We start from the raw sequence: 27857 nt of genomic DNA, 5'->3' as shown, positions 1-27857 counted from the left end.
AGTGTTTGTGCGTCACTATAGAAAAAGTCCCCAGGCCAGGCACAGTGGCTCACACCTGGGATCTTGGCATTTTAGAGGCCTGAGGCCAGAGGATCACTTGAGTGGAGGTTGAGGCTGCAGTGAGCTGTGATTGTGCCCCTGCACTCCAGCCTGAGCAACAGAGCAAGACCCCATCTCAAAGAGAAAGAAGAGTCCCTGACACCTGCCCTGTCCTTTGAAGCACTGCCTCCACCCCCCAGCACGGAGTCCGCTGGGCTGTCACATCCAATCAGCGTCCGAGCCTGGACCCCGGGTTCCTGCTCGACGGGGGAGGAGAAACACCTTCGTGTGCTCTGAGGCTGAGCACCTTCGGCAAGGATACTACATTTGTGCACACGCCACCCTCTCAGCAGGGGCCTGGACTCTTCACCAAGTTCTTCAGTGCCTGGAACTCAGGAAGGGCACAGTTACTGCCTGGTCACTAAGCCCAGTGGCCCCTGTTTAGTTTTCATCACATCCACACTCTCTGTATGTAGCTCTTATGATGGCTTCCTGCCTCAGTTTCCTAACCCTGTATCCTCCCAGAGCTGCCTGTCGGCTGCCCTCTCCTCTGCCACGCAGGACCCTCTGTGGTCCCCTCCTCTGCCATGCTGGACCTTCTGCGGCCCCCTCCTCTGCCACGCAGCACCCTCTGCCACCCTCTGCCACGCGGGACCCTCTGCCGCTCTATCCTCTGCCAGGCGGTGTAAGGACCAGCCCTACAGGGTCTGTGCGTTTTTCTCCCTGTGTGCGGAGATGAGAGATCGTAGAAATAAAGACACAAGACAAAGACAAGACAAGACAGCTGGGCCCGGGGGACCACCACCACCAAGACGCAGAGGCCGGTAGTGGCCCCGAATGCCTGGCTGCGCTGTGATTTATTGGATACAAGGCAAAAGGGCAGTATCAGGAGTGTGAGTCGTCTCCAGTGATAGGTAAGGTCATGCAAGTCACGTGTCCACCAGACAGGGGGGCCCTTCCCTACTTGGCAGCTGAGGCAGAGAGAGAGGACAGCTTATGCCATTATTTCTTCTGTGCATTTCAAAGGTTTTTGGTACTTTCACTGATTCTGCTACGGCTATCTAGAAGGCAGACCAGGTGTACAGGGCGGAACCTGCAAGTGAAACAGGAGCGTGACCGCTGAAGCACAGCATCACAGGGAGGCCGTTAGGCCTTTGGAGGCTGCGGCTTCCACAAGAGGTGGAGGAGTAGAGTCTTCTCTAACTCCCCCGGGGAAAGGGAGACTCCCTTTCTCGGTCTGCTAAGTAACGGGCGCCTTCCCTGGCACTGGTGCTACCGCTAGACCATGGTCTGCTATGTAACGGGTGCCTTCCCAGGCACTGGTATTACCGCTAGACCAAGGAGCCCTCTAGTGGCCATGTCCGGGCATGACAGAGGGCTCACACTTCTGTTCACGGCTCACTGTGCCCCTTCAGCTCCTATCTCTGTATGGCCTGGTTTTTCCTAGGTTATAATTGTAGAGCAAGGATTATTATTATATTGGAATAAAAAGTAATGCTACAAATGGATGATTAATAATATTCATATATCTATAACCTATTTCTAGTATAACTATTATTCTATTTTAAAAATTTTTTAAAAATTATACTTTAAGTTCTAGGGTACATGTGCACAATGTGCAGGTTTGTTACATATGTATACATGTGCCATGTTGGTGTGCTGCACCCATTAACTCGTCATTTACATTAGGTATATCTTCTAATGCTATCCCTCCCCACAATAGGCCCCGGTGTGTGATGTTCCCCTTCCTGTGTCCAAGTGATCTCATTGTTCAGTTCCCACCCATGAGTGAGAACATGTGGTGTTTGGTTTTTTGTCCTTGCAATAGTTTGCTGAGAATGATGGTTTCCAGCTTCATCCATGTCCCTACAAAGGACATGAACTCATGCTTTTTTATGGCTGCATAGTATTCCATGGTGTATATGTGCCACATTTTCTTAATCCAGTCTATCATTGATGGACATTTGGGTTGGTTCCAAGTCTTTGCTATTGTGAATAGTGCCACAACAAACATACATGTGTGTGTGTCTTTATAGCAGCATGATTTATAATCCTTTGGGTATATACCCAGTAATGGGATGGCTGGGTCAAATGGTATTTCTAGTTCTAGATCCTTGAGGAATTGCCACACTGTCTTCCACAATGGTTGAACTAGTTTACACTCCCACCAACAGTGTAAAAGTGTTCCCATTTCTCCACATCATCTCCAACACCTGTTGTTTCCTGACTTTTTAATGATCGCCATTCTAACTGGTGTGAGATGGTATCTCATTGTGGTTTTCATTTGCATTTCTCTGATAGTCAGTGATGATGAGCATGTTTTCATGTGTCTGTTGGCTGCATAAATGTCTTCTTTTGAGAAGTGTCTGTTCATATTCTTTGCCCACTTTTTGATAGGGTTGTTTGTTTTTTTCTTGTAAATTTGTTTGAGTTCTTTGTAGATTCTGGATATTAGCCCTTTGTCAGATGAATAGATTGCAAAATTTTTCTCCCATTCTGTAGGTTGCCTGTTCACTCTGATGGTAGTTTCTTTTGCTGTGCAGAAGCTCATTAGTTTAATTAGATCCCATTTGTCAATTTTGGCTTTTGTTGCCTTTGCTTTTGGTGTTTTAGACATGAAGTCATTGCCCATGCCTATGTCCTGAATGGTATTGCCTAGGTTTTCTTCTAGGGTTTTCACGGTTTTAGATCTAACATTTAAGTCTTTAATCCATCTTGAATTAATTTTTGTATAAGGTGTATGGAAGGGATCCAGTTTCAGTTTTCTACATATGGCCAGCCAGTTTTCCCAGCACCATTTATTAAATAGGGAATCCTTTCCCCATTTCTTGTTTTTGTCAGGTTTGTCAAAGATCAGATGGTTGTAGATGTGTGATGTTATTTCTGAGGGCTCTGTTCTGTTCCATTGGTCTCTCTCTCTGTTTTGGTACCAGTACCATGCTGTTTTGGTTACTGTAGCCTTGTAGTATAGTTTGAAGTCAGGTAGCGTGATGCCTCCAGCTTTGTTCTTCTGGCTTATGATTGACTTGGCAATGCGGGCTCTTTTTTGGTTCCATATAAACTTTAGTTTTTTTCTAATTCTGTGAAGAAAGTCATTGGTAGCTTGATGGGGATGGCACTGAATCTATAAATTACCTTGGGCAGTATGGCCATTTTCACGATATTGATTCTTCCTATCCGTGAGCATGGAATGTTTTTCCATTTGTTTGTGCCCTCTTTTATTTCATTGAGCAGTGGTTTATAGTTCTTGAAGAGATCCTTCACATCCCTTGTAAGTTGGATTCCTAGGTATTTTATTCTCTTTGAAGCAATGTGAATGGGAGTTCACTCATGATTTGGCTCTCTGTTTGTCTGTTGTGTATAAGAATACTTGTGATTTTTGCGCATTGATTTTTGTATCCTGAGACTTTGCTGAAGTTGTTTATCAGCTTAAGGAGATTTTGGGCTGAGATGATGGGGTTTTCTAGATATACAATCATGTCATCTGTAAACAGGGACAATTTGACTTCCTCTTTTCCAAATTGAATACCCTTTATTTCTTTCTCCTGCCTGATTGCCCTGGCCAGAACTTCCAATACTATGTTGAATAGGAGTGGTGAGAGAGGGCATCCCTGTCTTGTGCCAGTTTTCAAAGGGAATGCTTCTAGTTTTTGCCCATTCAGTATGATATTGGCTGTGGGTTTGTCATAAATAGCTTTTATTATTTTGAGATACATCCCATCAATACCTAACATATTGAGAGTTTTTAGCATGAAGGGCTGGTGAATTTTGTCAAAGGCCTTTTCTGCATCTATTGAGATAATTGTGGTTTTTGTCTGATTCTGTTTATATGATGGATTATGTTTATTGATTTGCATATGTTGAACCAGCGTTGCATCCCAGGAATGAAGCCCACTTGATCATGGTGGATAAGCTTTTTGATGTGCTGCTGGATTCTCTGTCATTCTCTGTCCAGCTTTGTTCTGCTGCTGGCGAGGAGCTGTGTTCCTTTGGAGGGGAAGAGGCACTCTGATTTTTAGAATTTTCAGCTTTTCTGCTGTTTTTTTCCCCATCTTTGTGGTTTTATCTACCTTTGATCTTTGATGATGGTGATGTATAGATGGGGTTTTGGTGTGGATGTCCTTTCTGTTTGTTAGTTTTCCTTCTAACAGTCAGGACCCTCAGCTGCAGGTCTGTTGGAGTTTGCTGGAGGTTCACTCCAGACCGTTTGCCTGGGTATCAGCAGTGGAGGCTGCAGAACAGCGAATATTGCTGAACAGCAAATGTTGCTGCCTGATTGTTCCTCTCGACGTTTCATCTCAGAGGGGTACCCGGCCGTGTGAGACGTCAGTCTGCCCCTACTGGGGGGGCCTCCCAGTTAGGCTACTCGGGGGCCAGGGACCCACTTGAGGAGGCAGTCTGTCCATTCTCAGATCTCAAACTCTGTGCTGGGAGAACCACTGCTCTCTTCAAAGCTGTCAGACAGGGACATTTAAGTCTGCAGAAGTTTCTGCTGCCTTTTGTTTGGCTGTGCCCTGTCCCCACAGGTGGAGTCTACAGAGGCAGGCAGGCCTCCCTGAGCTGCAGTGGACTCTGCCCAGTTCGAGCTTCCCTATATTTTCTTTATTATACTGGAACAGCTTGTGCCCTCGGTCTCTTGCCTCAGCACCTGGGCAGCTTGCCACCCACAACGTGGGACCCTCTGCTGCCCTCTCCTCTGCCAAGCGGGACCCTCTGCCATCTGCTCCATGCTTTGCTTTCAGGGCTGCCTCTGCAGCTGTCTCCCTCACACTGGGGCTCCCACCCACCCCATGAGGCAGCTGGCAGCCCCCTGTGTGAGGCCACTGCTCAGGCGAGAGGACCCCAACGCCCTGGAGGCTGCACCCCCACCCCTCCTGCCGTGGGGCCCTCGGTGCTCCAGGCCCGAGTCTCTCGCACTGTGGCTGGGAAGCCGCTGCCCCAAGGGGCTCAGGCAGCCGGTCCAGCTCCTCCCGGACCTGTGACAGAACAACTCCAGGGGCCCTGAGGCTCTCATGTCCCCACCTGTGCTCCCAGAGAGGCCACAATGTCAATGTGGACATTGAACAGCTCCACAGAAAATGAGGGCATTGGCCGTGGAGGCCCAGACTCCAGAAAGGAAGCCACGGAGGGTGCAGGCCCGACCCACGTCACCTCAGAGTCTGTCCTCGCAGGAGATGGTGGAGATAGGCCCTTCCCTCACTGTACAGACACACACAAGGAGCTGACTTCATGCCTGGACGTTAAGCCCAGGAATTCTGAGTCCAGAGCTGGCTCTCCAGGTTGTGGGGTCTGGTCCCGTCCAGAAACATCTCCCAACCCACAGCTCAGGACAGAGCAGGGGGAGGGGCGAGGGGGCGAGTGGGAGCTCCAGGGAGAGGCCCCTAAGGCGGTCCCCGTCATCAGAACTTGCAGGCCAGTGGCCTCTAAAGGTACTCATTAGAGGGCTGTGGACCTCACTTGCCCAAAACCCTGGGCCTGCTCAGCGCATCCTTCTGAGACGTGAGACTGCGACCACCTGCTGCCTCACTGTCCCCTTCTCACCCCGAACAACCTGCCTTTAACCCAGCTCTCTTCAGACTGACACGATCTCTGCAGACTGTCAGAGCCTCGTTTGGATAGTCACAGACTACCTGGATAAAAGATAAAACATGGCCGGGTGTGGTGGCTCATGCCTGTAATTCCAGCACTTTGGGAGGCTGAGGCAAGTGGATCACTTAAGGTCAGGGGTTCAAGACCAGCCTGGCCAACGTGGTGAATTCCTGTCTCTACTCAAAATACAGAAATAAGCCAGGCGTGGTGGCGTGCGCCTGTAATCCCAGCTGCTCAGGAGGCTGAGGCAGGGGAATCATCTGAACCCGGGAGGCGGAGGTTACAGTGAGCTGAGATTATGGCATTATCCTCCAGCCTGGGCAATGAGTGAAACTCCATCTCAAAGAAAAGAAAAGATGAAACATGCAGAGTAGAAACCCCAGATGGACAGATACCAACCTCAGGCAGAGAAAAGCTGGGTGGTGCCATCGACGGGCAACAGTAGTGGGAAAGCCAGCTGTGTGTGCTGGTGCGAGACGCGTTTCTGTGACGGAGGATGCCGCATACTCAGCCTCTCCTGTTACCCTGTGGCCTGGGGAGCCCGCTCTGAAGTGCACCAAGAGCAGGGAGGGACTTAGAGCAACCTCATTCACTGCTGCCCAGACGAAAAAGGGCGCACAGGCCCTGCAGCCAGAGCTGGCTAATGGGCCAGGTGGAGACTCACACTGTGGATGCCACTCAGCCATGATCACAAGAACAGAGTGGCTGCTGCTTGGGCCTCGCGGGCGACTGACAGTAACCAGGAGCCCCGACGCCTTCCCGATACCCCCTGCTCCATTCACGGATGGGCACACCCGCCATTGTTAGAGTTTTTACATGTCTGTGAGCAACGCTCCATCTCACCAGCCTGGGCAACATAGTGAGACCCTGTCTCCATCAAAACAAGGAAGAAAAAAAAAAAACAGCCGGGCATGGTGGTGCACACCGGTAGTCCCCCGGGGGGCTAAGGCTGGAGGATGAGCCCGGGAGGTTGAGGCTGCAGTGAGCTGTGACTGTACCACTGCCCTCCAGCATGGGTGACCCTGGCTTAGAAAAATTTGTAATAACAACATCCCATCTCTAAGTTTACATGTAGAAATCTTACACATCTTTCCTAAATATCACCTAAGTGAGCACCTCAGGTGCAGTCCCAGGTATGTTATGTCCTTTGAGTCTATTCTAAATGGTTTCTTTTGGATTTTTTTTCCTTTTCTGTCAGATGCTTTAGGTACCAATTTTCTCCTCTCTGCCTGCATCAGACGGGCTTCCTTCTGCAACCGTGACCTCAGAAGGGCTCTCCTGGGGGATGCAGGACCGCAGCAGCCCCGAGCAACCGAGCACAGCCAAGGAACAGGTCCCGGGGAGGCCAGGACTCGGGCCCTCGCACCTGCAGCCACAGGAGCACCGTGTCCCTGCGGTTCTGAGCCACCAGGTGTTTGGGTGGGCCATTACCCAGCAAGTTCTAATAGAGACACTGGGTACCAAAGTGGGGGCTGCTATGGACTGAATATTTGCCCCCCACCTCCAGTTCACATGTGAAAGTCCTAACCCCCAGTAAGACGATGTTGGAGGTGGGGCCTTTGGGAGGGGAGCAGGTGAGAGAAGATCCTGGGGGATCGTCACGATGAGATGAGCACCCTCATGGGAGGAGACACCGGAGCCTCCTCTCCAGGAGCAGGCATGGGGACGGCTACGGGAGCAAGAGGCTGCTGTCCGTAAGCCAGGGGCGGTCCCTCCCCCGGAACTGGGTCTGTGGCACCTGGAGGCTGGACTCCCAGCCTGCAGAGCTGGGAGAAATAAATGTCTGCTATGAAGCCAGTTGGTCTGTGGAATTTTGACACAGCAGCCTCATCTAAGACAGGTGCTGGCAGAACCAACACCTAAGACGCAGTGCGCTGACAGTCTGGGGCTGGAGGCCAGAAACACGGGAGGAGACTGTTAGCAGGGCCTGGGGGAAACCATGATTAGGTAGTACTGAAAAAATTGGGTGAAAAAAAACTGCCTTTGGGCGGGCGCTGTGGCCCGTGCCTCTAATCCCAGCACTTTGAAAGGCCAAGGTGGGTGGTTCACCTGAGGTCAGGAGTTCAAGACCAGCCTGGCCAACATGGCAAAACCCTGTCTCTACTAAAAATACAAAAATTAGCTGGGCATGGTGGTGTGTGCCTGTAATCCCAGCTGCTTAGGAGGCTGAGGCAGGAGAATCACTTGAACCCGGGAGGCGGAGGCTGCTGTGAGCCGAGATCGCGCCACTGCACTCCAGCCTGGGAAACAGAACCAGACTCTGTCTCAAAAAAAAAAAAAAAAAAAAAAAAAAAAAAAGGCCGGGCGCGGTAGCTCATGCCTGTAATCCCAGCACTTTGGGAGGCCAAGGCGGGTGGATCACGAGGTCAGGACATCGAGACTATCCTGGCTAACATGGCAAAACCCCATCTCTACTAAAAAACAAAAAATTAGCCAGGTATGGTGGTGGGCACCTGTAGTCCCAGCTACTCAGGAGGCTGAGGCAAGAGAATGGCGAGAACCCAGGAGGCGGAGCTTGCAGTGAGTCGAGATCATGCCACTGCACTCCAGCCTGGGCAACAGAGTGAGACTTTGTCTCGAAAAAAAAAAAATTGCCTTCAGTAACTTGGAAATTAGAAAACAGATCCGGCTAAGCAGAGCTCCAGACAGAGTGGCAAAAATTTCAGCGAACGCTCCTCGTGGCACTGGTGAGGCCTGTGAGGGTGAAATGCGCGAAAGGAGGGATCGTCTAGTCTGCAGGCGGAATCTGGAGGAAATAGAGCCGGGGCCTGACCTGGTTTGGGAAACAAAACCATCTCACGTGTTGTTGTCTCTGCAGTCAGCAAAGCATTGTCTTTTAAAAATTGTTTTAAATTTGCTTTTTGTTTTTTAGAGACAAGGTTCTCCCTACATTGCTCAAGGGATCCTCCTGCCTCAGCATCCTGACCAGCTGGGACTATAGGGTGCATCACCACTGCCCAAAAATATTCAAGTCATAAGTGGCCTCAGGATAAAGATAAAATCAAGGTTGTGGCCATATCCATTGTTAAGGCCCCAGAAAGGTTTACTATCTTGGGGCTGGGTGTGGTGGCTCACACCTGTCATCCCTGCCCTTTGGGAGGCTGACATGGGAGGCCAGGAGTTCAGGGCTGCTGTGAACTGGCTGCACCACTGCACTCTAGCCTAAGTAACAGAGCAAGACCCTGTCTCTAAAATAATAATAATAATAAAAAGATAGTATATAGTACAAACCCTCTCAGCTAGACAAAAGCATTTCTAAGACACTAAAGGATGTTTTCCCACAACATGCTAACACATCATACAAAACAGATAAAACACTGACAAATGTTTAAGTCTATTTTTTGTCTAGTGGAGAACATAATCTAAGAATCCCACAAGATTTTTTTTTTTTGAGATGGAATCTCATTCTTGCGCCAGGCTAGAGGGCAATGGCACGATCTTGGCTCACTGCAGACTCTGCCTCCTGGGTTCAAGCAATTCTCCTGCCTCAGCCTCCTGAGTAGCTGGGACTACAGGTGCCCACCATCACACCCAGCTAAATTTTGTAATTTTAATAGAGACGGAGTTTCACCATGTTGGCCAGGATGGTCTCAATCTCTTGACCTCGTGATCCGCCCGCCTCGGCCTCACAAAGTGCTGGGATACGGGCGTGAGCCACCGTGCCTGGCCAGAAACCCACAAGATTTTTTAAGGGCGCTGTATCAGTTTAAATGAAAAGAGATTGAGACAGTTGAAAATGAAGCCTTTGGGTTCCCTCCTTCTACAGGCAGTGAGCAACTGAGAAAGCTGTTTCGCCTCAAATACAGGCTATCGGACATCTCAAAACACAGAGGAGAGACACCAAGGGCAGAGTCAAAATCTGAGGAGGAAAAAAAGGGTAATAATGTCACTCCCAGGGAAAATGGGGCCCTAAAAAAGACACAGACTCTGCCCCCTAAATGAGGTCCCTTGGCAACATGCCGTTGACTATGTCACAGAAGTGCTACAGACTGGGGTCTGCAATAAATGAGCCCCCACTCTCTTTCAAACGGGAGCATTACTGTGCTTATCCTGGCCCTGTCTCAAAATCCTATGCTGGGGTAGAGGCAGGTGATTTTTTTCTTTAGTTTACAGCCTCAAGAGGCATCTCACATATATCTGGACCAGAGGAGAATCATGAGCTGACAGCCTCTGAGCTGAGACAGCAGCAGGAACAGACCTCTGGGTGGCTTGAGTGGGGGGTGGTGAGCATATTTTACTGGTGGAAGGAAAGTCCGTCACTGTGGCTCCAGAGTGGACTGTGGGAAATTTCAGACGGTCCCAGGACACGCGGCTCTCTCTGCCCAGCCCTGGGGCTCCGCTGTCACGTGGGGATGCCTCACCACTAACCCCGTTTACGAGATTCCACTTCTTCCTCTTTTTTTTTTTCAGATGGATTCTTGCTCTGTTGCCAGGCTGGAGTGCAGCGGTGCAATCTTGGCTCACTGCAACTTCCGCCTCCCAGGTTCCAGCAATTTTCCTGCCTCAGCCTCCTGAGTAGCTGGGACTACAGGCATGCACCATCACACCCAACTAATTTTTGTAGTTTTAGTAGAGACGGGGTTTCACCATATTGGCCAGGCTGGTCTTGAACTTCTGACCTAGTGATCCGCCCGCCTCAGCCTCCCAAAGTGCTAGGATTACAGCACAGTGGCTGGCCCCACTTCTTCCTCTTTCTTGGTTTACTCCCTTGATTTGGAGCTCCTCCTTTAGTAGGCTCCTGAAAACATGTATTATGAAAATGAATTTTTAAAACTTAGAGTTTGCATATCTGAAAATGCTGTCATACCGTCACACTTGACTGACCACTTGGGTAGGTATAAAATCCTAGGTTGCAAATGATTTTCACTTGTAATTTTCGAAGCATTGTTCCGATGTTTTCTAACTTCCAATTTGCCCTTGGGAAGGGATTTATTTCTCAGCCTCTGTGTGATCTGCGCTCTCCGATGGTCTGTATGTCCTGGACTGTCTGATGTTTTACGTCATGCCTGGATGTAGGTTGTTTCTTCCATCTTTGTGCGGGATATCGGTAAGTGCTTTTACTCTGGAGATTCGTGTTTCTCGGTTCTGGGGGAAAATTCTTTCTCTAAACTTCATTCCCACCATCTTCTGTTTTTGCTTTTCCCCCCTTGGAATTCCTGTTGGTCTCAATCTATCCTATCACCCACCTTCTTATCTTTTCATTCATTCAAACAGATTTTCTCCACTTTCCACTTTCTTGCTAATTTAATTTTGCCTATCACATTTCCATTTCTAAGACATCATTTTAATTATTTATTTTTATTTTTTTTGAGGTGGAGTCTCACTGAGTCTGAGCGATACCCAGGCTGGAGTCAGCGGCGCCATCTTGGCTCACTGCAGCCTCCACCTTGCAGGCTAAGTGACACCCAGGCTGGAGTCAGTGGTGGGATCTCGGCTCACTGCAGCCTCCGCCTCCCAGGTTCAAGCGATTCTTCTGCCCCAGGCTCCCGAGTAGCTGGGATTACAGGCGCGCGCCACCACGCCCAGCTAATTTTTGTATTTTTAGTAGAGACAGGGTTTCACCATGTTGGTCAGGATGGTCTCGATCTCTTGACTGCGTGATCCACCCGCCTCGGCCTCCTGCAGTGCTGGGATTACAAGCAGGAGCCACCGCGCCCGGCCAAGTTCCATAATTTTCTAAGCACACAGAACTCAGGACCATAGCAATCAGCTGTGAAAAGCGTTGAAAGATATGGATGAACTGCTCGCCAGCAAGGTACGGGGCGAGGGCGCGAGGCCCCCTTCCTAACTGCCCCCGCCTTCACCAACCTGAAGCTCGAGACCCTCAGCCCCTCGTCTCATGCAGGGTTTTGATGGAGGCCTGGCTGCCTAGGAATGACTCATTCAATCACCGGCCACTACACCCCAGCAGGAGATGAGATCTTCGCTGCAGCTGACCGCGGGAGGGGAGGCGTCTCAGCAGCGGGCGGCCGGCCTGGGACAGACCCCTGAGACCTCCCCGCCTCTGGGAATCGCCTCCCATGGGCAGCGCTCACCTTCGCCGAGCCCTGTCTCTCCTGACTGCTCCTGAGCCAAGGCAGATGCAGGCTGGGCGAGGCTTCTGCAGCCTGAGAACCAGGCGAGCAGCCGGTTGTTACTTCCTCACCGTGCATGGTGCGGACAGGACTCACCCGACCTCGGCCTTACGCCCACCAGGCCTCTGGCATCTCTTCAGCGGCAGCCCCGGCTCACTCCGCGCCGTGCACCCGCTGGTGCTGGATGAGGTGGAAGCTCAGGCGAAAGGCGCGGCCGCACTCGGTGCAGCGGAACGGCTTCTCGCCCGTGTGGAGCCGCTGGTGCCGGAAGAAGCCCAACAGCGCCCGGAACGCGCGCCCGCAGTGGACGCACTCGTGGGGCTTCTCCCCGGTGTGGATGCGGCGGTGCTCGAGGAGGAAGGAGCTGCGGCTGAAGGCGCGGCCGCAGTCCTGGCAGGCGAAGGGCCGCTCCCCCGTGTGCACGCGCTGGTGCTGGAGGAGGTTGGAGCTCTGGCTGAAGGCCTGGCCGCACTCCTGGCACTCGTACGGGTTCTCCCCGTGGTGGGTCCGCCGGTGCCGGACCACGTTCGAGCTGTGCAGGAAGCGCTTCCCGCACTCGCCGCACGCGTACAGCCTCTCCCCGGTGTGGGTGCGGCGGTGCTTGGCGGCGTCCGACCTCTGGCCGAAAGCCTTGCCACAGTCGGCACACGCGTAGGGCTTCTCGCCCGTGTGCACGCGCTGGTGCCGGAGGAGGTTGAAGCTCTGGCTGAAGGCCTTGCCGCACTCGGCGCACGCATAGGGCCTCTCCCCGCTGTGCGCCCGCTGGTGTCGGACCACGTGCGAGCTGTGGATGAAGGCCTTCCCGCAGTCGCTGCACTCGTACGGCTTCTCCCCGGAGTGGATGCTCCGGTGCTTCGCGGCGTCCGAGGAGCACTTGAAGCTGCGGCCACAGGCGCTGCACGGGAAAGGCCGCCCCTTCCAGCCGCCCCTGCCCTCCGCTCCGGGGCCTAAGTTCAGAGGGACGTCTGACTCGCGGCCACTCTGTCCTCCAGTTTTCTCAGAAATGACCGGACCTCGAGGGGAACCTCTGGGCCTCTCTCTGGTTTCCTCGTTTTCACAAAGGCCAAGAGACCCCAGCGCCCGGGGAGGCCCCCCTCTGTGGCCCTCTCCCTCGGGAGCGCCTGGCTCTGGTGCAGGCTCCGTACTCCGAGCTGCCTGCACCTCGGCTGATCCGCTGCCACTTGGGGCCTGCGCCAGGAAAGCAGCCTTCACAACTGAAAAAGAGGCCAGACAGCAACGATTTTAGACGCAAGAGAATGTGAGTTGAGGGTGGCTCTGGCAATCGTGGTGACGACAGGACAATGACGGTGATGGTGACATCAGTGTGCCAAAGACACCTTTGATTTTGCCCGCCTAGTTTTTTCTCCTCCCCACTTTCTTAACCCCTGTGGTTATGAGGTGGATGAGAGTCCTGCACTGCCACTCTAGAAACCGGGCTGTGGGGCTGGGCGTGGTGACTCACACCTGTAATCCCCGCACTTTGGGAGGCTGAGGCAGGAGGACCACTTGAGACTTGGAATTCGAGACCAGCCTGGCCAACACAGTGAGATCCTGTCTCTTAAAAAAAAAATAGAATTTTAAAAATATACAAACAGAAGGCTGGGCGTGGTGGCTCATGCCTGTAATCCCAGCACTTTGGGAGGCCGAGGCGGGCGAATCACGAGGTCAGGAGATCGAGATCATCCTGGCTAACAGGGTGAAACTCCATCTCTACTAAACACATAAAAAATTAGCCAGGCGTGGTGGTGGGTGCCTGTAGTCCCTGCTACTCAGGAGGCTGAGGCAGGAGAATGGCGTGAACCCGGGAGGCGGAGCTTGCAGTGAGCTGAGATCGCGCCACTGCACTCCAGCCTGGGTGACAGAGTGAGACTCCATCTCAAAATAAATAAATAAATAAATAAATAAATAAATAAATAAATACACACACATACAGAAACGAGGCTAAACGGGGCTAGAAATGGGGCTACACCTCCAGTTTCAGCCCACTCAGTCCTGGGGACAGAAACGCAGGCTCTGGGCACTGCCTTACTCTGCAGGGCAGCTGGGAAAGCAAAAGAGGCTGGAGACTGCTGGCAGCAAGCCAGGACAGGAGCGAGGCAGACGCAGCAGGAGGCGTGGGGATGGTGGCACCCAACAGAGCCCACGGCCCAGCTCTGCCTTCTGTCTGTCCCTCCTTCCTTTTTTGTGAGCCAGGGTCTTGCTCTATCACCCAGGCTGGAAAGCAGTGGTGACATCATGGCTCACTGCAGCCTCAGGGCTCAGGTGATCTTCCCTCTGCCTCCCAAGTAGGTGGGACTCCAGGTGAGCACCACCACACCAGGCTAGTTTTAACATTTTTTGTAGAGACAGTGTGTCAATGTGTTGCCCAGGCTGCTCTTGAACTCCTGGGTTCAACCCTCCTCCCACCTCGGTCTCCTGAAGTGCTGGGATTACAGGTGTGAGCCACCACACCCAGCCATGGCCCCAGCTCATTCCTTTCACCTTGGACTCCCTGAGACAACGTGGCCTCCTTAACAACTCCCCCCAAACACCAAACTCTAAGAGCTTCTGTTACGTGCAAACAGGAGTGTCCTCACTCAGAATCTGGACCAAGAGGCCGGTCATGGTGGCTCACGCCTGTCATCCCAGCACTTTGGGAGGCCAAGGTGGGCAGATCATGATGTCAAGACATGAAGACCATCCTGGCTAACATGGTGAAACCCCGTCTCTACCAAACATACAAAAATTATCCGGGCGTGGTGGTGCACACCTGTAGTCCCAGCTACTTGAGAGGCTGAGGCAGAATTGCTTGAACCCAGGAGGTGGAGGCTGCAGTGAGCTTGTGCCACTGTACTCCAGCCTGGTGACAGAGCAAGACTTTGTCTAAAAAAAAAAAAAAAAAAGAAATCCGGACTAAGAGCTAGAAGCAGCAACCCATGTGGCTGGGCAGTGGCTGGTGGTGCTGACCGAGCTGAGCAGCCCCGACCAGGCTGCATTATCAGTAGTCCTTGTCTGGCAGTGAAGCCACTGGTTAGATTTGGTTCCTCCGGCTCACAGCAACAGACCATGTGGCCATTTAGAAAAAAGGCTTAAGGGGTAGGGACGAAACCCTGGGACGTGAGAAAGCTGGCTACTGACCTCGGCCTGCATAGGAGGCAGGAGGGCTCAGCCAGGAGCGGCAGTGGGGGGACGGGGGGCCCTGAGGCCAGCACAGCAACTGAACGGGACTTCTCTGCCTGCAGGCAGTCTGCTGTGGCAGCGGAAGAGAAGCGGCTGAGTCCCGGCTGCACCTTTCTAGAAAGTGGAGGGTGCAGATGTGATGGAAACTCCTGTGGAGGTGGGGGTGGGGCAGGGATGTTCCAGGGCAGATGAGAGCAGGCTGCTGTCAACAGTCCCCACCTCTCTCTGCCCTTGCAGACCCATGACACTGAGCAGCCAGGGGGTGGGAGAGGCTCAGGGTGGTGCGCAGAACAGAAGCCCCTTGGCAGAGGCCAGCCCTGGTCTTGTGTGGTTTGCAGACTTGGAAGTTCAAGAACTGACTCAAAGGTATTGCTTATGAGGAAAAAGAACCAAAACTACAATGAGAAGGAGCCACATACACGGTGGAGCTCTACTGGATCCAGCTTGCAGGCCCTTAGGATGCCTTTCCAATGGAGGCAATCCCTGATCCCATAGCAGGGCCTGCACTACCCACCCCACCTCCCGCCCATCGCTGTGACACACTCTCAGGGTGGCCCCAAAACATAAAACAGTGTTCTCATGTGGGCGATTCTGTCCCAAGGGCACATTTGACAATGTGTGGAGATGTTTATGGTTGTCACAACTGGGAGGGGGCGCTACTGACAGCAAGTGGGCAGAGGCGAGGGTGCTGCTGAACCTCCCACAATGCACACGATGGCCCCGCAACAAACTCATCCATTCCAAAACAGCCAGAGTGCCAAGGCTGAGAAGCACTGAGCCAGACCTTCCCAGAGGCAGAGCCTGGGGCTGCCAGACTTTCTAACCAAAAGCTCTCAGTTCACTGGCAAAGACAGTCACCAAACAGATGCCCAGGAGATCTGATGGGCCTGCGTTTACCTCCCTCCCTCACTCTGCGCCCGAGGACACAGTATATGCTCTGCGCCAGTGACCGAGACATGGTGTTTTTCCTGTATTCCTGTTCAATTCCTGCCCTGGAACTCTGGGCCCGACTGTGGACGTGTCCCCTCACCTGCAAGGGCCTCCATCAGGGTACTGCTCTCCTTGGCACCTGGGGGCTCTCCTCCTGGCTCCACCTTGCAGAACGCCAGCAGTCAGAACAATTTCTGCTGAGGTAAAAGAAAAGGAAAATAAATCGCAGCCAGGGTTAGGTACAGGGGCCGGGGCAGTGAGGTAAGAATGCCTTCAGAGTAGACTGTCAGAATAGGCCCTGCGGGAGCTGCAACATCCAGCTGGGCCCACCCCTGTCACTGGCAATCAAGGTCCTGGCTCAACAGTCACTCCCAGAAGCGGTGTTCTGCGGGATGCCCAGGAACTCTGGTCCAGGCTGTGCCGGTTCCCCTCCACCCAGAGCTGACACAGAGCACAGGTGGGCATGGCCACAGCTTCCTAGCTCCATGATGAGCAAGCTCACGCCCTCCAGCAGTCTGCAAATAGCTAGAGAAATTCCCATGGATTTTAAAATTTTCTTGGTAGTTATAAGGATTTGAATACAAAAATGTTAAACCAGAAAAAAAGAACAAATTATTTGAATGGTAAAGTTTTGGACTGAGGAATGATTTTTCTAAGCCTGACATCAGATGTCTGACAAATTTAACTACATAAAAAAATTTAATGTAAAAAAACCAAAACCAAAAAGGGGAAATATGTGCAATGCAAAGATTCATCCCTATCTGATAAAGACCTCTATATATTAATAAGAAACGAAGGAAAATTGGCAAAGATCATGAATATGTAATTCACCAAGAAAAACCAGTAAGCAATACATTTTTTGGGGGGGTCTCACCTCAAGTGCAATTAAGAAGTATAATTTGGCTGGGTGCTGTGGCTCACACTTGCAATCCTAGCACTTCAAGAGGCTCGGGATGGAGGACTGAGTACAGGAGTTCCTGACCAGCCAGGGCAACGTAGTGAGACCCCGTCTCTACAAAAAATTAAAAAATTAGCCAGGTGTGATGGTAGGCGTCTGTAGTCCCAGCTACTAGGGAGGCTGAGGTGGGAGGATTGCCTGAGCCCAGGTCTAGGCTGGGGTGAACTGAGATTTCGCCACTGCACTCCAGCTGGGTGATAGAAGAAGACCCTGTCTTAAAATAATAAGTAAATAAAAATTAATTAATTAGTAAATTTAATTTAAGCCGCCTGTAATCCCGCCTGCCAGAGAGGCTGAGCGGGAGGATCGCTTGAGCCCAGGAGTAGGCAGCCAGCCTGGGAAACATAGCGAGACCCCGCCTATTTTGCAAAAAGGTATTTAAAGTGCAATTCTTTAGTCTGGAAGCAGATTTTTGAAAGTACCTTACCGGCAAGAAGTAGGTAACAGGCTCTCCTGTTCACAGCTGGGAGGAGGCTCGATGAGCTGGGCCGGTGGGAAATTTGACAACTTACAAAGGCCTGAAGACGCGCGGGGGGAACTCAGCTCACAGGAAGCCCCGCATGCGTGGGCACCCCGGGAATGCACCTGCAGGGCCGCCTCCTCCACGCCGCGCCCGAGAGCGGCTGGGGCCTGCGCTGCAAGGGGAGTGCAGGACGCGCCGGCCAGGACGGCGGTGCCAGCCCCGTTCCCTCCGCCGCTCCCTGACCCTCCCGAATCGACGCCAGAGCAAGAATAGCCGGCGCCGCGGCATCCAGGACAGCTGGACTGCATTCGCTACGGTCCCCGCCCCGCCGCGCGCCGGAAGCGCCGCAGTCCCCACTTCTGGCCCGCCCCCCAGGCACTTCCGGTGACGCTCTGGGCCGCGGGAGGACAGTGCGCTCGGCGGCCCCGGAGAGCGGGACGGCCCAGCCGCGGCGCCTTCAGCTCTACGGTTGCCCGCAGGCGCCAGCAGAGTCCTTCCTGTCGGGCAGGAAGCCCCGCCTCGTGGCGGGCAAGGTCGAGCCGTTGGCGCGCCGGGATTCGGCTCGAACCAACTGAGGACCGTACCCGGGCGCCCGCAGTACGTGTCAGGAGGCGTGGAAGGCCGGCGGTGGGGAGACCACGCGCGTTCCCTTCCGTTCCCCGCGGCGCCCCGCGCTTGTCCCGGGTCCTCCGCTCGGCGCACGGGCCCCTCCAGGCCCCCGGGGCTGTGGCAGCACGCGGGTCCCGAGCGTGGGCTTCCTTGGGGTCGAGAGCTTGGAGCGCCCCAGGCGCTGCCCCCGCCTCCCTGCAGGTCGCCGCCCTCGCGTCTCCGCTGCAGAGAAGCCTTTGCTGCCCGCCTCTCGCATGCTCTGGGGTCTTTCTCACCAGGGACCGAGCTCTCATTCGTTCAGCCTTCCCCGGGCAAGATGCACCTCCTGTCCAAGCCTCTCGCCCTGCCGCCCGCCGCAGACTGAAGGTCACGCATCTCCAGCTGGAATGCTGCAAAAGTGACTCTTTTCATCATGTGTGCAAAGTGTACTGCTGCGGTGTGGACTCTTCCCTCTTACAACAAGTAGACAGACCCTCTCTCGGGAGAAAAGAAAGAATTAAGAACCGACCCCCATGAAAGAACCCTAATAAGACAGCAACAAAGGGCCAGACGCGCCCCTGGAACTGGACCTGGGGCGGGGGAGGGCACAGCCCTGGGAGCCCAGGTCCCCGCCTGCTCCTCCGACAGTCCCCTGCGCGCCTGCGCGCGCTGCTGCCACGGGGCTTCTGCCTCTGGGCCTCCACATCTCGCGCCTGGAACCGCGTTCCCTGCGCACTGCACCAGTAAACACCTGAACACTCCCACCACATGCTGCACGTTTATTTGTAACAAATTAGAAGCTGTTGTAAAACAAAAAGTGAAACACTTGACCCGGCGCGGTGGCTCACTCCTGTAATCCCAGCACTTTGGGAGGCCGAGGCGGGCAGATCACGAGGTCAGGAGATCGAGACCATCCTGGCTAACACGGTGAAACCCCGTCTGTACTAAAAATACAAAAAAATTTAGCCAGGCGTGGTGGCGGGTGCCTGTAGTCTCAGCTACTCGGGAGGCTGAGGCAGGAGAATGGCGTGAACCCGGGAGGCGGAGCTTGCAGTGAGCTGAGATTGCGCCACTGCACTCCCGCCTGGGCGACAGAACAAGATTCTGTCTCAAAAAAATAAAAATAAATAAATAAAACACTTAGACCGGGTGGGCGCAGTGGCTCATGAATGTAATCCCAGCACTTCGGGAGGCCGAGGCGGCAGGATGGTTTGAGTCCAGGAGTTTCAGACCAGCCTGAGCAACACACACCGCTGTGTCGACTAAAAAAAATTTTTTTTTAATTAGCCGGGCGTGGTGGCAGGCGCCTGTGGTCCCAGGTACTCGGGAGGCTGAGGCGGGGGGATCACTTGAGCCCAGGAGGCAGAGGCTGCAGTGAGCCGAGATCAGCACTGCACTCCAGCCTGGGTGACAGAGATTCTGTCGCAAAACAACACCACCACACACACACACACACACATGCAAAAGAGATGATGTAGAAGTACAAATAACCGTTCCCCTCCGCATCCCGGTGGAACGTCGTGGGTCTTCTGAAGACCCTCTCTTGCTCTGCAGTCTCCGGTACTCCAAGCACGCGAGCCTGGGTGGGAGGCGCTTGGTTCTCCGGAGCCTCCACTGCCTCCTAGACAGTCCCGGCTCCTTACGCCGGGCGGAGGCTCTTCGCGACGGGGCCCGACTCCCTCTCCAGGCCCACTGCCGCCGTGCCGGAGGCCACTGTCCTCTCCTCGCCCCTTTCCAAATGCGCCCTGCCCCGGGCCCGTGTCATGCTATTCCCTGTGCCGCTTTTGTCCTTCCCCTCACTCCCCATCCACCAGAACCGGGAAGGCGGTGCCCCCTTTCCGGGCCCAACTTCGGGCTCGCGCACTGAGCCTCTAGGAGTTGTCAGCTTCCTCAGCCGGGAGCCCGGCTCAGACCTCAGAGCCGGCAGCCCCGCCCATCCAGAAGCCCCGCCCACCAGACAGACCCCGCCCCTCCTTCCCCGCCCCCGCCTCGGCCCCGCCCTCGCTTCGGCCCCGCCTCCTCGCTGGCAGCCGCCTGGCGCAGTCAGGGTCCTGGGACCCAGGCGGAGCCTCCAGCAGGTGCCTTAGCGAAGATCCTGGACTGTGTCACAGCCCAGGGTGGCCGTCCCGTGGCCCGGCCTTGGAGCTTCCCACGGACACCCGGGGCTCTGCCTCCTCCGGAATCGCCCCTCACCGCTTCCCTCGTGCTCTCCCACAGAGAAGCCCCACGCTAGGGCCTCTGACAAACAGAATCGAAAACACAAGGCAGGACTCAGGCAGGGACACGAGGGTGGGGGAGTGAACCCAAGCAACTCAGGACGCCGGCGAATAGCTCAGATCCCGCGAAGAGCCAGCGCCCTGGAATTCTGTTTGGTAAGGGGGTCCTCACAGTGTGGGGCGAGACAGAGAACCCCTGGGAAGTTGCAGGTGGTGAATGTCCATGGTAAAGAGCAAGTTCACAGTCTAGAAACTTCTGGATTTCTTGATCCAAAAGTAGCCGAGTCTAGGCCGGCGAGGGAGCTTACGCGTGTAATCACAGAACTCCGGGAGGTCGAGGCAAGAGGATCACTCCAGGTCAGGAGTTCGAGACCAGCCTGGCAAACATAGTGAAACCCAGTCTCCGCCAAAAAAAAAAAAAAAAAAAAAAAAAAAAAAAAAAAAAATTAGCCAGGCGTAGTGGTGATTGCGTTAGTCCCAGCTACTCGGGAGGCTGGGGCAGGAGAATCGGTTGAACCCAGGAGGTGGAGGATGCAGTAAGATTTCACCACTGCACTCCAGAGCGAGACTCCGTCTCAAAAAAATAAATAAATAAAATAAAGTAGCCGCGTCTTAGAATACCAGGCCTTCAAGGACTGTCTCCATGAGCCTATCCACTGAGTCCCTTACCTGCTACCCTGAAAAAAAAAGTATGATGAAGAAATTACCAAGGCACCCCTTAAAAACAAAGAGAGCTGGGCCAGGCACAGTGGCTCACACCTGTAATCCCAGCACTTTGGGAGGCCGAGGCAGGTGGATCACTTGAGGTCAGGGGTTTGAGACCAGCCTGGCCAACATGGTGAAATCCCGTCTCTACTAAAAATACAAAAATTAGCCGGGTGTGGCGGTGTCCACCTGTAATCCCAGGTACTTGGGAGGCTGAGGCAGGAGAATCGCTTGACCCCGGGAGGTGGAGATTGCAGTGAGCCGAGATCACGCCATTGCTCTCCAGCTTAGGTGACAGAGTGAGACCCTGTCTCAAAACAAACCAACCAAACCAAACCAAACAAAATAAAAAGAACTCAGAGAAAGAGGACCATTGTTCAGAGAAGAGGCCGTGGGTCAACTGAAGCAAGTGGACACGGAGCCAGGACACAGGTGACACGGAAAGGAAGGACTCCCAGTCTCCTGACAGAAGGATCAGGAAAGGCACAGGCCTCTGAGTTACCCCTGGAGGCTGAGGGCCTGACCCCCACAGCCGCAGGATGGAAATCCTTCCACAGCCTGAATGGTCAGGGAAGGACCTCAAGCTCCACAGGAGATTGGAGCCCAGGACAGCTGAATGGCAGCCCCAGGAGACCCTGGCAGAGACCTCAGCCAAGCTGTGCACGGCTCCTGCATGGCAGGATCTGTGAAGTAACAGATGGGCTGTTGGTGAGAAGGTTCCAGGTGAGACACACCAGTGGCCCTAAGAGGAGAAAATGCAAGGGTGGCAGGAAGCGGCGGGCACAACAAGACCCAGCAGCTGGCCTGACCAGTGCTGAATGGCACCTCCATGCTCTGCAGTCAGGCAGAACTGGCCCAGGACATTCACTCCTGCTGTGCTGGGCATCAGGGACACCCCCAAAGATGGACAGAGCGCCACAGGGGCTGCCCTGGGAGTTCATGAAAGGGGAGAAACACAGAGGCACAGCGGGCACCGCCTGCCAGGTGCTGGAAAGCAGCACATGCAGGCCTCATTAGAAGCAGGGACCAGGGAGCAGTGACTCGAACAGCACTGCCAGTGGGTCCTGATGTGTAAGCAGGAGTTTGGGAAGGGCACTGAGGTGGGGAGGCCGCTTGGCTCTTAGGGAACCCAACCTTGCCACACGAATGCTGGGCTTCCTACTCTGGGGCTCTTGTAGCCACAAGGGTGTTCTCACTCAGAAAAGACACCACAGGTTTGGGATGGGAAAACGGCATGAGAAGTACACAACCCCAACAATAAAAATGGGGTCAAAGCAAACACTCAGAATGGGAAACCACACACCGGCCCGGAAGGGGCCAACAGACATTTGGAACCACAGGGGGTGACCGCTAGCACATTGCGCGGAGCAAGAGGAGTGTCAGGAAGGCGGGCGGATGAATCCACCCCTGAGAGGCCCGATGGCAGATGGGGCCCTCCAGAAGCTAGCATACCCATCAGCTTGGGGAGGGGAAAGGAAGGGTAAGAGAAGCTCTGGAAAGTTCCATGCTGTGACCTGGGTGGATTAGCAAGAGTGTAAACATGTAAACAGTCAAGCCGTGTGCTTAAGAGTTGGGCATTTTAGCTATGCAAATTATACCCTAATTCAAAAAAATCAAGAGCACCATATCCCAGGAAAAATTAATATAAAATATTGACACCAGCATGGATCTTGGTGAAGCTATTCAAGGTTATGGATGAGGAAAGAATGACCAAGTCATCCAGGCAGAAGAGGCACGTTTCAGAGAAAGGGCAGAGGCCAAGGGCTTCCCAATGCTGCAGGTTCAGCACAGTCCTGCAAGGAAAAACCCAAAATCCAACCACATGCCCCAAGCCCTTGCTATTCACCACGCCCTCCGTCAAGTGTAATGGCGACAGACGGCATTCTAGAGCTTTCCGGAGCTCATTATGCAGCCCCTCCTGCCTGCCACCGCGGAGCCCTCGCCCCAGATGGGAGCTGGGCTCAGGGTCCTGCTGGACGGGCACATGGACCGAGGTCTGCGGAAGCCGCCTGCCTCCCCTTGCATCCTGCCTGTTACTCTCGTCACCCAGACGCTGTTCACCCAGGCTCTGCAGCAGGCGCTGGGCTGAATACTCTGCCGTGTGAACGAGGGGGTTTCGCATCCCAGGGGCTGCTTGAGGGGCAACAGCCTCACAGAAGGGCCACACACAGAGTGCCGGGAGGCAGGACGGGAAGGCCCTGCCTGGAGTCAGGCACACGAGTGCCACAGTGGCGGCATGATTTTGCCCACCTGAGACTCAAGGACTGGGAGTTGCCGGCCCATGTACACACACGTCTGGACACCTGTCCCCCCTCCTCCACCCACGCTGCAGGGAACTGCATGGCTCCTCCGGGCGGGGACCGTAGCTTTCCGCCTCAACATACCTGGGGCCTGGCATGCTGCGTTGAATTTTGGAGTGGATGAGGAGTGAGGGTGTGACAGGGAGGCTGGAGCTATCCAACTGCTGAAACTGCTGCCGGTGCCACAGCAGCCGGCTCCCGGAAAGCGTCCTCCTGCTTCTGAGACCGTAGCGCAGGACGGTGCGAGTGCACCTCCGCAAGGCCTGACGCCGCTAATCCACTTCCTCTCTTCCTCTCCCCACGATGGGGACACACTTGGCGACAGTTCCAACTGGGGTAAGAGAGCCACCAAAAGGTCGCTGGCATGGGCACTCCAGGGACACCAAAGTGGAGTCTGGGATACCCTGCAAACACCTCGGCTTGTGCGGGGAGCATTCCTCCTCGAAATGCTCATCCACTTCTGGTTACAGCAATCTTTGAGGGCAGGGAAGGTGGCCAGCAGAAGGCACTGTGGAGCGAGCACGTGGGCCTCGGAATCCAAGCCTGGGTTCAAATCCGGGCTGTGGGACGTCCTCACCAAATCTCGAATTCCTCCTGTAAATGAGGGATGCTGGCGCCCCTCTCGCGTGGGGAAATAGGGCTTCCAGCACTGCTCCCAGCAGATCTCAGACCTCAGGACGTGAAGGTTATTTTAGGGACAAGTTAACCATGGAGTCTATTTAGTGTAACAGCAACAGCTGCTAAAAACGTGCACAGACGTTCCTTGTTCAGCCTGAGTATCCCTTATCCCAAATGCCTGGGACCAGAAGTGTTTTGGCGGCCGGGCGCGGTGGCTCACGCCTGTAATCCCAGCACTTTGGGAGGCCGGGGCGGGCGGATCACGAGGTCAGGAGATCGAGACCATCCTGGATAACACGGTGAAACCCCGTCTCCACTAAAAATACAAAAAAACTAGCCGGGCGAGGTGGCGGCGCCTGTAGTCCCAGCTACTCGGGAGGCTGAGGCAGGAGAATGGCGGGAACCCGGGAGGCGGAGCTTGCAGTGAGCCGAGATCGCGCCACTGAACTCCAGCCTGGGCGACACAGCGAGACTCCGTCTCAAAAAAAAAAAAAAAAAAAAAAAAAGAAAAAAGGGGGAGGGCTTTGGCCTTTTTTTGGATTTGGGAATATTTGTACCATAGTTAGCAGGTGAACCTCCCAAATTCCCACATCCGAAGTCTGAGGTGTTCCAATGACTACTTCCTGTGCGCGGCACGTCGGCTGCTCAAAAGGCTTGAGTTTAAGGTGTTTGGATTTGGGATCCCTAGCCCGTAGTGCTGAGGAGAAAATTTCTGTCTCTTCTATTTTTCTTGCACTTCCCAAATTTCTTCAAAGAGTATGAATAAATGCTATTGGGGAAAAGAAACCCGTTTAACACTGCGATCTTCAAAGGCTTGACCGGCGGCCTCCGCGCTTGGGGCACTGCCTAGACCCAGCCCGCGGAGCGCAGCGCGAATCGGAAGCGCGGCCCCGCCCCCGCAAGCCCCGCCCCGTGCCGAGGGCATTTCCGGGCGCTCTAGGCAGCTCGGAGGACCCGTTCAGAGGACCGACGGGGGATCCGGCGCGAACCCAAGGGTGGCGGGTCGGGGGCGGGCGCGTGCCTGGCGTTGCTCGCGCGGCTGGGGGCCGGAGGGGTCTTGAGGCTGTGATCCAGCATGGGGCCGCGTTGTGGAGCGAGAGAGGGGGCGTCACGGAGGCAGGGGGTGCCTGGCAGAGCGCGTCTGCCAGAGGCCCAGAGGGCCCAGAGGCCGAAGCTGGGCCCTGCAGGTCAGAGGTGCAGGACCCAATTCTGGCCCAAGCAGGGGCGTTCCACGGCTCAAACTGCCCGTCCAGGTGGTGTCTGAGGAGGGCCTGGGCCGCGGCCTGTGCAGAAGGCCGGCCAGCAGCTTCTGCTTTGAGGGCTTGGAGGAGAACAGATTCCCGAATCTGGCCCATGATCAATGCATTTGGGTATCTGAACTAAATCCAGATTCCCTGACTTCCCCTGAGGCCTGCTGACTCCCTTGGGCTGGGGCCTGGGAATCCGCGTTTTCCAGCGGGCTTCTCAGGTAGTTGGGTGGTCCCTGAGAGGGTTCCCATGACCCCATGAAACAAGACCCTAGAAAACGCAAGGCAAAGCGGCCTGGTGAGTGGCCAGTGGTCCACAGGAACTGGATGTGATCAGAGCGAGACCTCCATCAACCAGGCAGGCGAGGCGCGGAGCCATTCTGAGGAAGATACCCAGCCGGAACCCAGGGAGGAGTGGGCTGTGAAAACTGGGCAGAAACGTGCGGCGACTCCAAAGACACCTCCAGGAAACCCTCCCCGGGTGGGGAGGCCCCTGATGGGGCCTGTAGCAGCCGCAGGGGTCGGTTCTCACCCTCTGGTCCCAGCCAGGTTCTCCTGGACTCAGCTAATGGGCAAGGCCTTATCCCTTTTAGTATCTGAGGATAGGAGGGGCTGCGTTTCCCCAGCGGATCTGCACATGTGCAGGCTGAGTGTTGAGATCCCTTGATTGGTGTCAACTGGCACTGCCTGCCGGTGATGCACAGAAGCTGCTGTAAGAAACAGGGTCCATGTCTCCAGGGAGAAGGCCCCTGTTCTGAGGCCACAACCGCGAGGGCAGTCTCCGCCTGCAGAATCCTCCCTCTCGCACCTCATTCACCTCGTGGCGAATCCCTTGGCTATGGTTTGGTGTGAGACAAGAGACGGGTGTTTCACTCCCTGCTGCATCCCTGGTGACGGCCCTGGCATTTCGGGGCTTGAGATCTTTGCTTAAAGGTTTTGCTGTGGTCACCGCACAGGGGGTGGGGGTGGGGCCCCTTGGTGCAATTTATCGGATTCTGGTGCGTGGATGACATCCACAGGGTTCCTCTTCAGTGGGGATTATCTGAGACCTCTCCACATGCCCGCATCCACAGTCCGCTACCTCACAGCAGCATGAACTCAGGAGGTGGGCATTCCCACAGTCATTACATTTGCAGGGCCTCTCCATGTCCATTTTGATGCCTGAGGACCAGTGCTTCCACGAAGGTGTGGCCACGTCCGTTGCCACTCATTGGCTTCTCTCCTGTGAGAATGTTCTGATCCCCAGCGGAGCCTGAGCATGTGCAAAGCCCTTCCCACGTTCACAAGTGCTTCTCCAGGGTTCCATTACATCTCACCTATGCACACTACGTGCATACGGTTTCCACCAGCTGTGCGTGTCCCTGGAAGTCATATTTACGGCGTTTCTCTCTGGGAGGAATTCTCCCGTGCATGGCTGCTCTGAGCTCTGGGACAGTTTGCACCTGCGGCCACGCGTGGGCTCCTGGAGACTTACAAACCAGGCTGGACTCCTGAAGCCCTGGCTGCACTTGACCACTGCCAGGTTTTTCTACAAAATCTCATCTCAGTCATCTGAGCCCTTTAGCATTTATCTTATGAATCCGCTCGAACGCACAAGGCCTCTCTGCCCTCCTGCTCCAGGGAGAATGTTTTGACCCTCAGCTCCACCTCTGTGGCGGGTCTGGTCTCCGCAAACCTTTTTCTGCTTGGCCAGCTGGAGCCATGCTAGGCTTTCCCACTAGGGGCGCCAGAGAAAGCGCTCGAGGCTGGGGAGGAGGGAGGGACACACTCCTTCCGGTTTGCTTCCGGTTTTTTCTCAGACTTCCGGTCTGTTTGCTTCCCTGGTTGCTTGTCTTGCGAACTCTGTTGCTTCGCCCTGGCGGGAGCACTTCCCTCCGCGGCTGCTAAAACCGGGGAGCGGGTTCCCAACTTCGCAGAAGCAGCTTCATCATCCCCCCGCTGGAGGACCTCAGACCTCAGCCAGCGACGCCCCGCCTCGGGGGTCTGGCCCCACTCTCGGGGCCAGATCAGGGACCAGGGACCTGCGAAGCCCTCTCCTTAGTTCCCAGGCTTTCTGATCCCAATAATTCCACACTCTTCTCTTTGTGTCCACAACCCTAGTGTAGCAGCTGCTCTCTGCAGTTTTTGCTTCTGAGATACTTAAGAAATCTCTTTTCAGCTCCTTTGGTAGCCACTTCGTACATAGTAATTCATGATGCAAAATCCTCTCTGTTGAAATAACTGGCGAGGCCTCTGTCTTCTGACTGAACCCTGACTTCCATGCTCTTTCCACCCTCACCCGAGTATATGTCCAATTCCCAATCTGTGGTGCTCCAGGCATTGCCTCTGTGGCCCTGTGTCCCCCTCCTTTGAACTCTGATCCTTCTACTCAAGCCCTTTCTCCCAGTCTGAAATAAGGAGCGAATAAATGTGAGTTGCTCTAGACATCTGGAAAAGAGAACCTTGAGGCAGTAACAAGTCGTTAATTGCGTGCACATTTGTCCACAGCTCACCATGAGTCAGACCCTGTGCTGGGTGGCTGGGATGAAGCAGTGACTGACACAGGTCTGGACCTGTCCTTGTGAAGAGTGCACCTGTGACACACACTGTGCCATGTGGCAAAGTAAGCACGTGGGACAGCAGAGCCTTGTTTGCGATTAAAGTAATATCACAAGTCTGTTAAGCTTGGAAAATCAAGTGAACATGCTGAAAAGTTAAGGGGAAGGTAGTCTCTTAGCTGGGGGAGCTGGGGGCCTTGTCAGTTGGTTCCCCCAGTCTGGAGAGCAATCTGAAAGCAAGTAGTGGCACTGTGTGTGCTGAGTGTGTCTGTGGGGGTGTTTTTGGATAAAATTAACATTTGAATTTGTGAACTGAGTGACGCAGAGTGCCCTTCATAATGTGAGTGGGCCTCATTCAATGAGTTCAAGGCCCACATGGGAATCTCCTCCTGCCTGACTGAACCGGGACCTAGGTCTTTTCCTGCCTTCAGACT

General features: G+C 54.3%; 2 protein-coding genes across 14 annotated transcripts in view; one reads left to right on the top strand and one right to left on the bottom strand.

Annotated features, from left to right (window-relative positions):
* Window positions 1–6855, top strand: part of TOP1MT (DNA topoisomerase I mitochondrial) — a 53011-nt gene extending 46156 nt beyond the window's left edge. For 4 of the 8 annotated variants that reach the window (XR_012093781.1, XR_012093782.1, XR_012093783.1 and 1 more), the window contains 2 exons: window positions 76–953; window positions 6827–6855. Coding sequence is in view for 2 of the 8 variants with exons in the window: in XM_073018453.1 (XP_072874554.1) it covers window positions 6827–6835 (9 nt within the window). In the remaining 6 variants the exon portion in view is untranslated. The remainder of the gene's footprint in view (window positions 1–75; window positions 954–6826) is intronic. The other 4 variants (XM_073018453.1, XM_073018450.1, XM_073018457.1 and 1 more) reach the window with 1 other exon arrangement.
* ZNF696 (zinc finger protein 696) lies at window positions 809–24130 on the bottom strand. Of its 6 annotated transcripts, none has more exons than XM_008001728.3 (4): window positions 23106–24130; window positions 15892–15988; window positions 14820–14971; window positions 809–12916 (listed from the first exon to the last, which is right to left on the bottom strand). In XM_008001728.3, the coding sequence occupies exons 1-4, from the start codon at window positions 23473–23475 to the stop codon at window positions 11856–11858; spliced, it is 1680 nt and encodes a 559-aa protein (XP_007999919.3). In that variant the 5' UTR covers window positions 23476–24130; the 3' UTR covers window positions 809–11855. The 6 variants fall into 6 exon arrangements, with proteins under 6 accessions (XP_007999919.3, XP_072874569.1, XP_037855977.2 ...); XM_073018468.1 differs by lacking the exon at window positions 14820–14971 and adding an exon at window positions 14452–14564; XM_038000049.2 differs by lacking the exons at window positions 14820–14971; window positions 23106–24130 and adding exons at window positions 16666–16803; window positions 17177–17597.
* Window positions 24131–27857: the final 3727 nt, after the last annotated feature.

Source organism: Chlorocebus sabaeus, chromosome 8, assembly GCF_047675955.1.
Source record: "Chlorocebus sabaeus isolate Y175 chromosome 8, mChlSab1.0.hap1, whole genome shotgun sequence".
Lineage (NCBI taxonomy): Eukaryota > Metazoa > Chordata > Mammalia > Primates > Cercopithecidae > Chlorocebus > Chlorocebus sabaeus.
The sequence above is the reverse complement of the archived record's forward strand: the minus strand, read 5'-3'. Positions and strand labels throughout refer to the sequence as shown.

Excerpts from the sequence above, each read along its gene's own strand:
- ZNF696 (XM_008001728.3), bottom strand. The coding sequence starts at position 23,475 with ATGAGCATTTCGAGGAGGAATGCTCCCCGCACAAGCCGAGGTGTTTGC. Across the intron at positions 15,989-23,105 it reads CGCAGCATGCCAGGCCCCAG|CAGAAATTGTTCTGACTGCT; the intron begins GTATGTTGAGGC and ends CTTTTACCTCAG. Across the intron at positions 12,917-14,819 it reads TGCCTCCTATGCAGGCCGAG|TTGTGAAGGCTGCTTTCCTG; the intron begins GTCAGTAGCCAG and ends CCTCTTTTTCAG.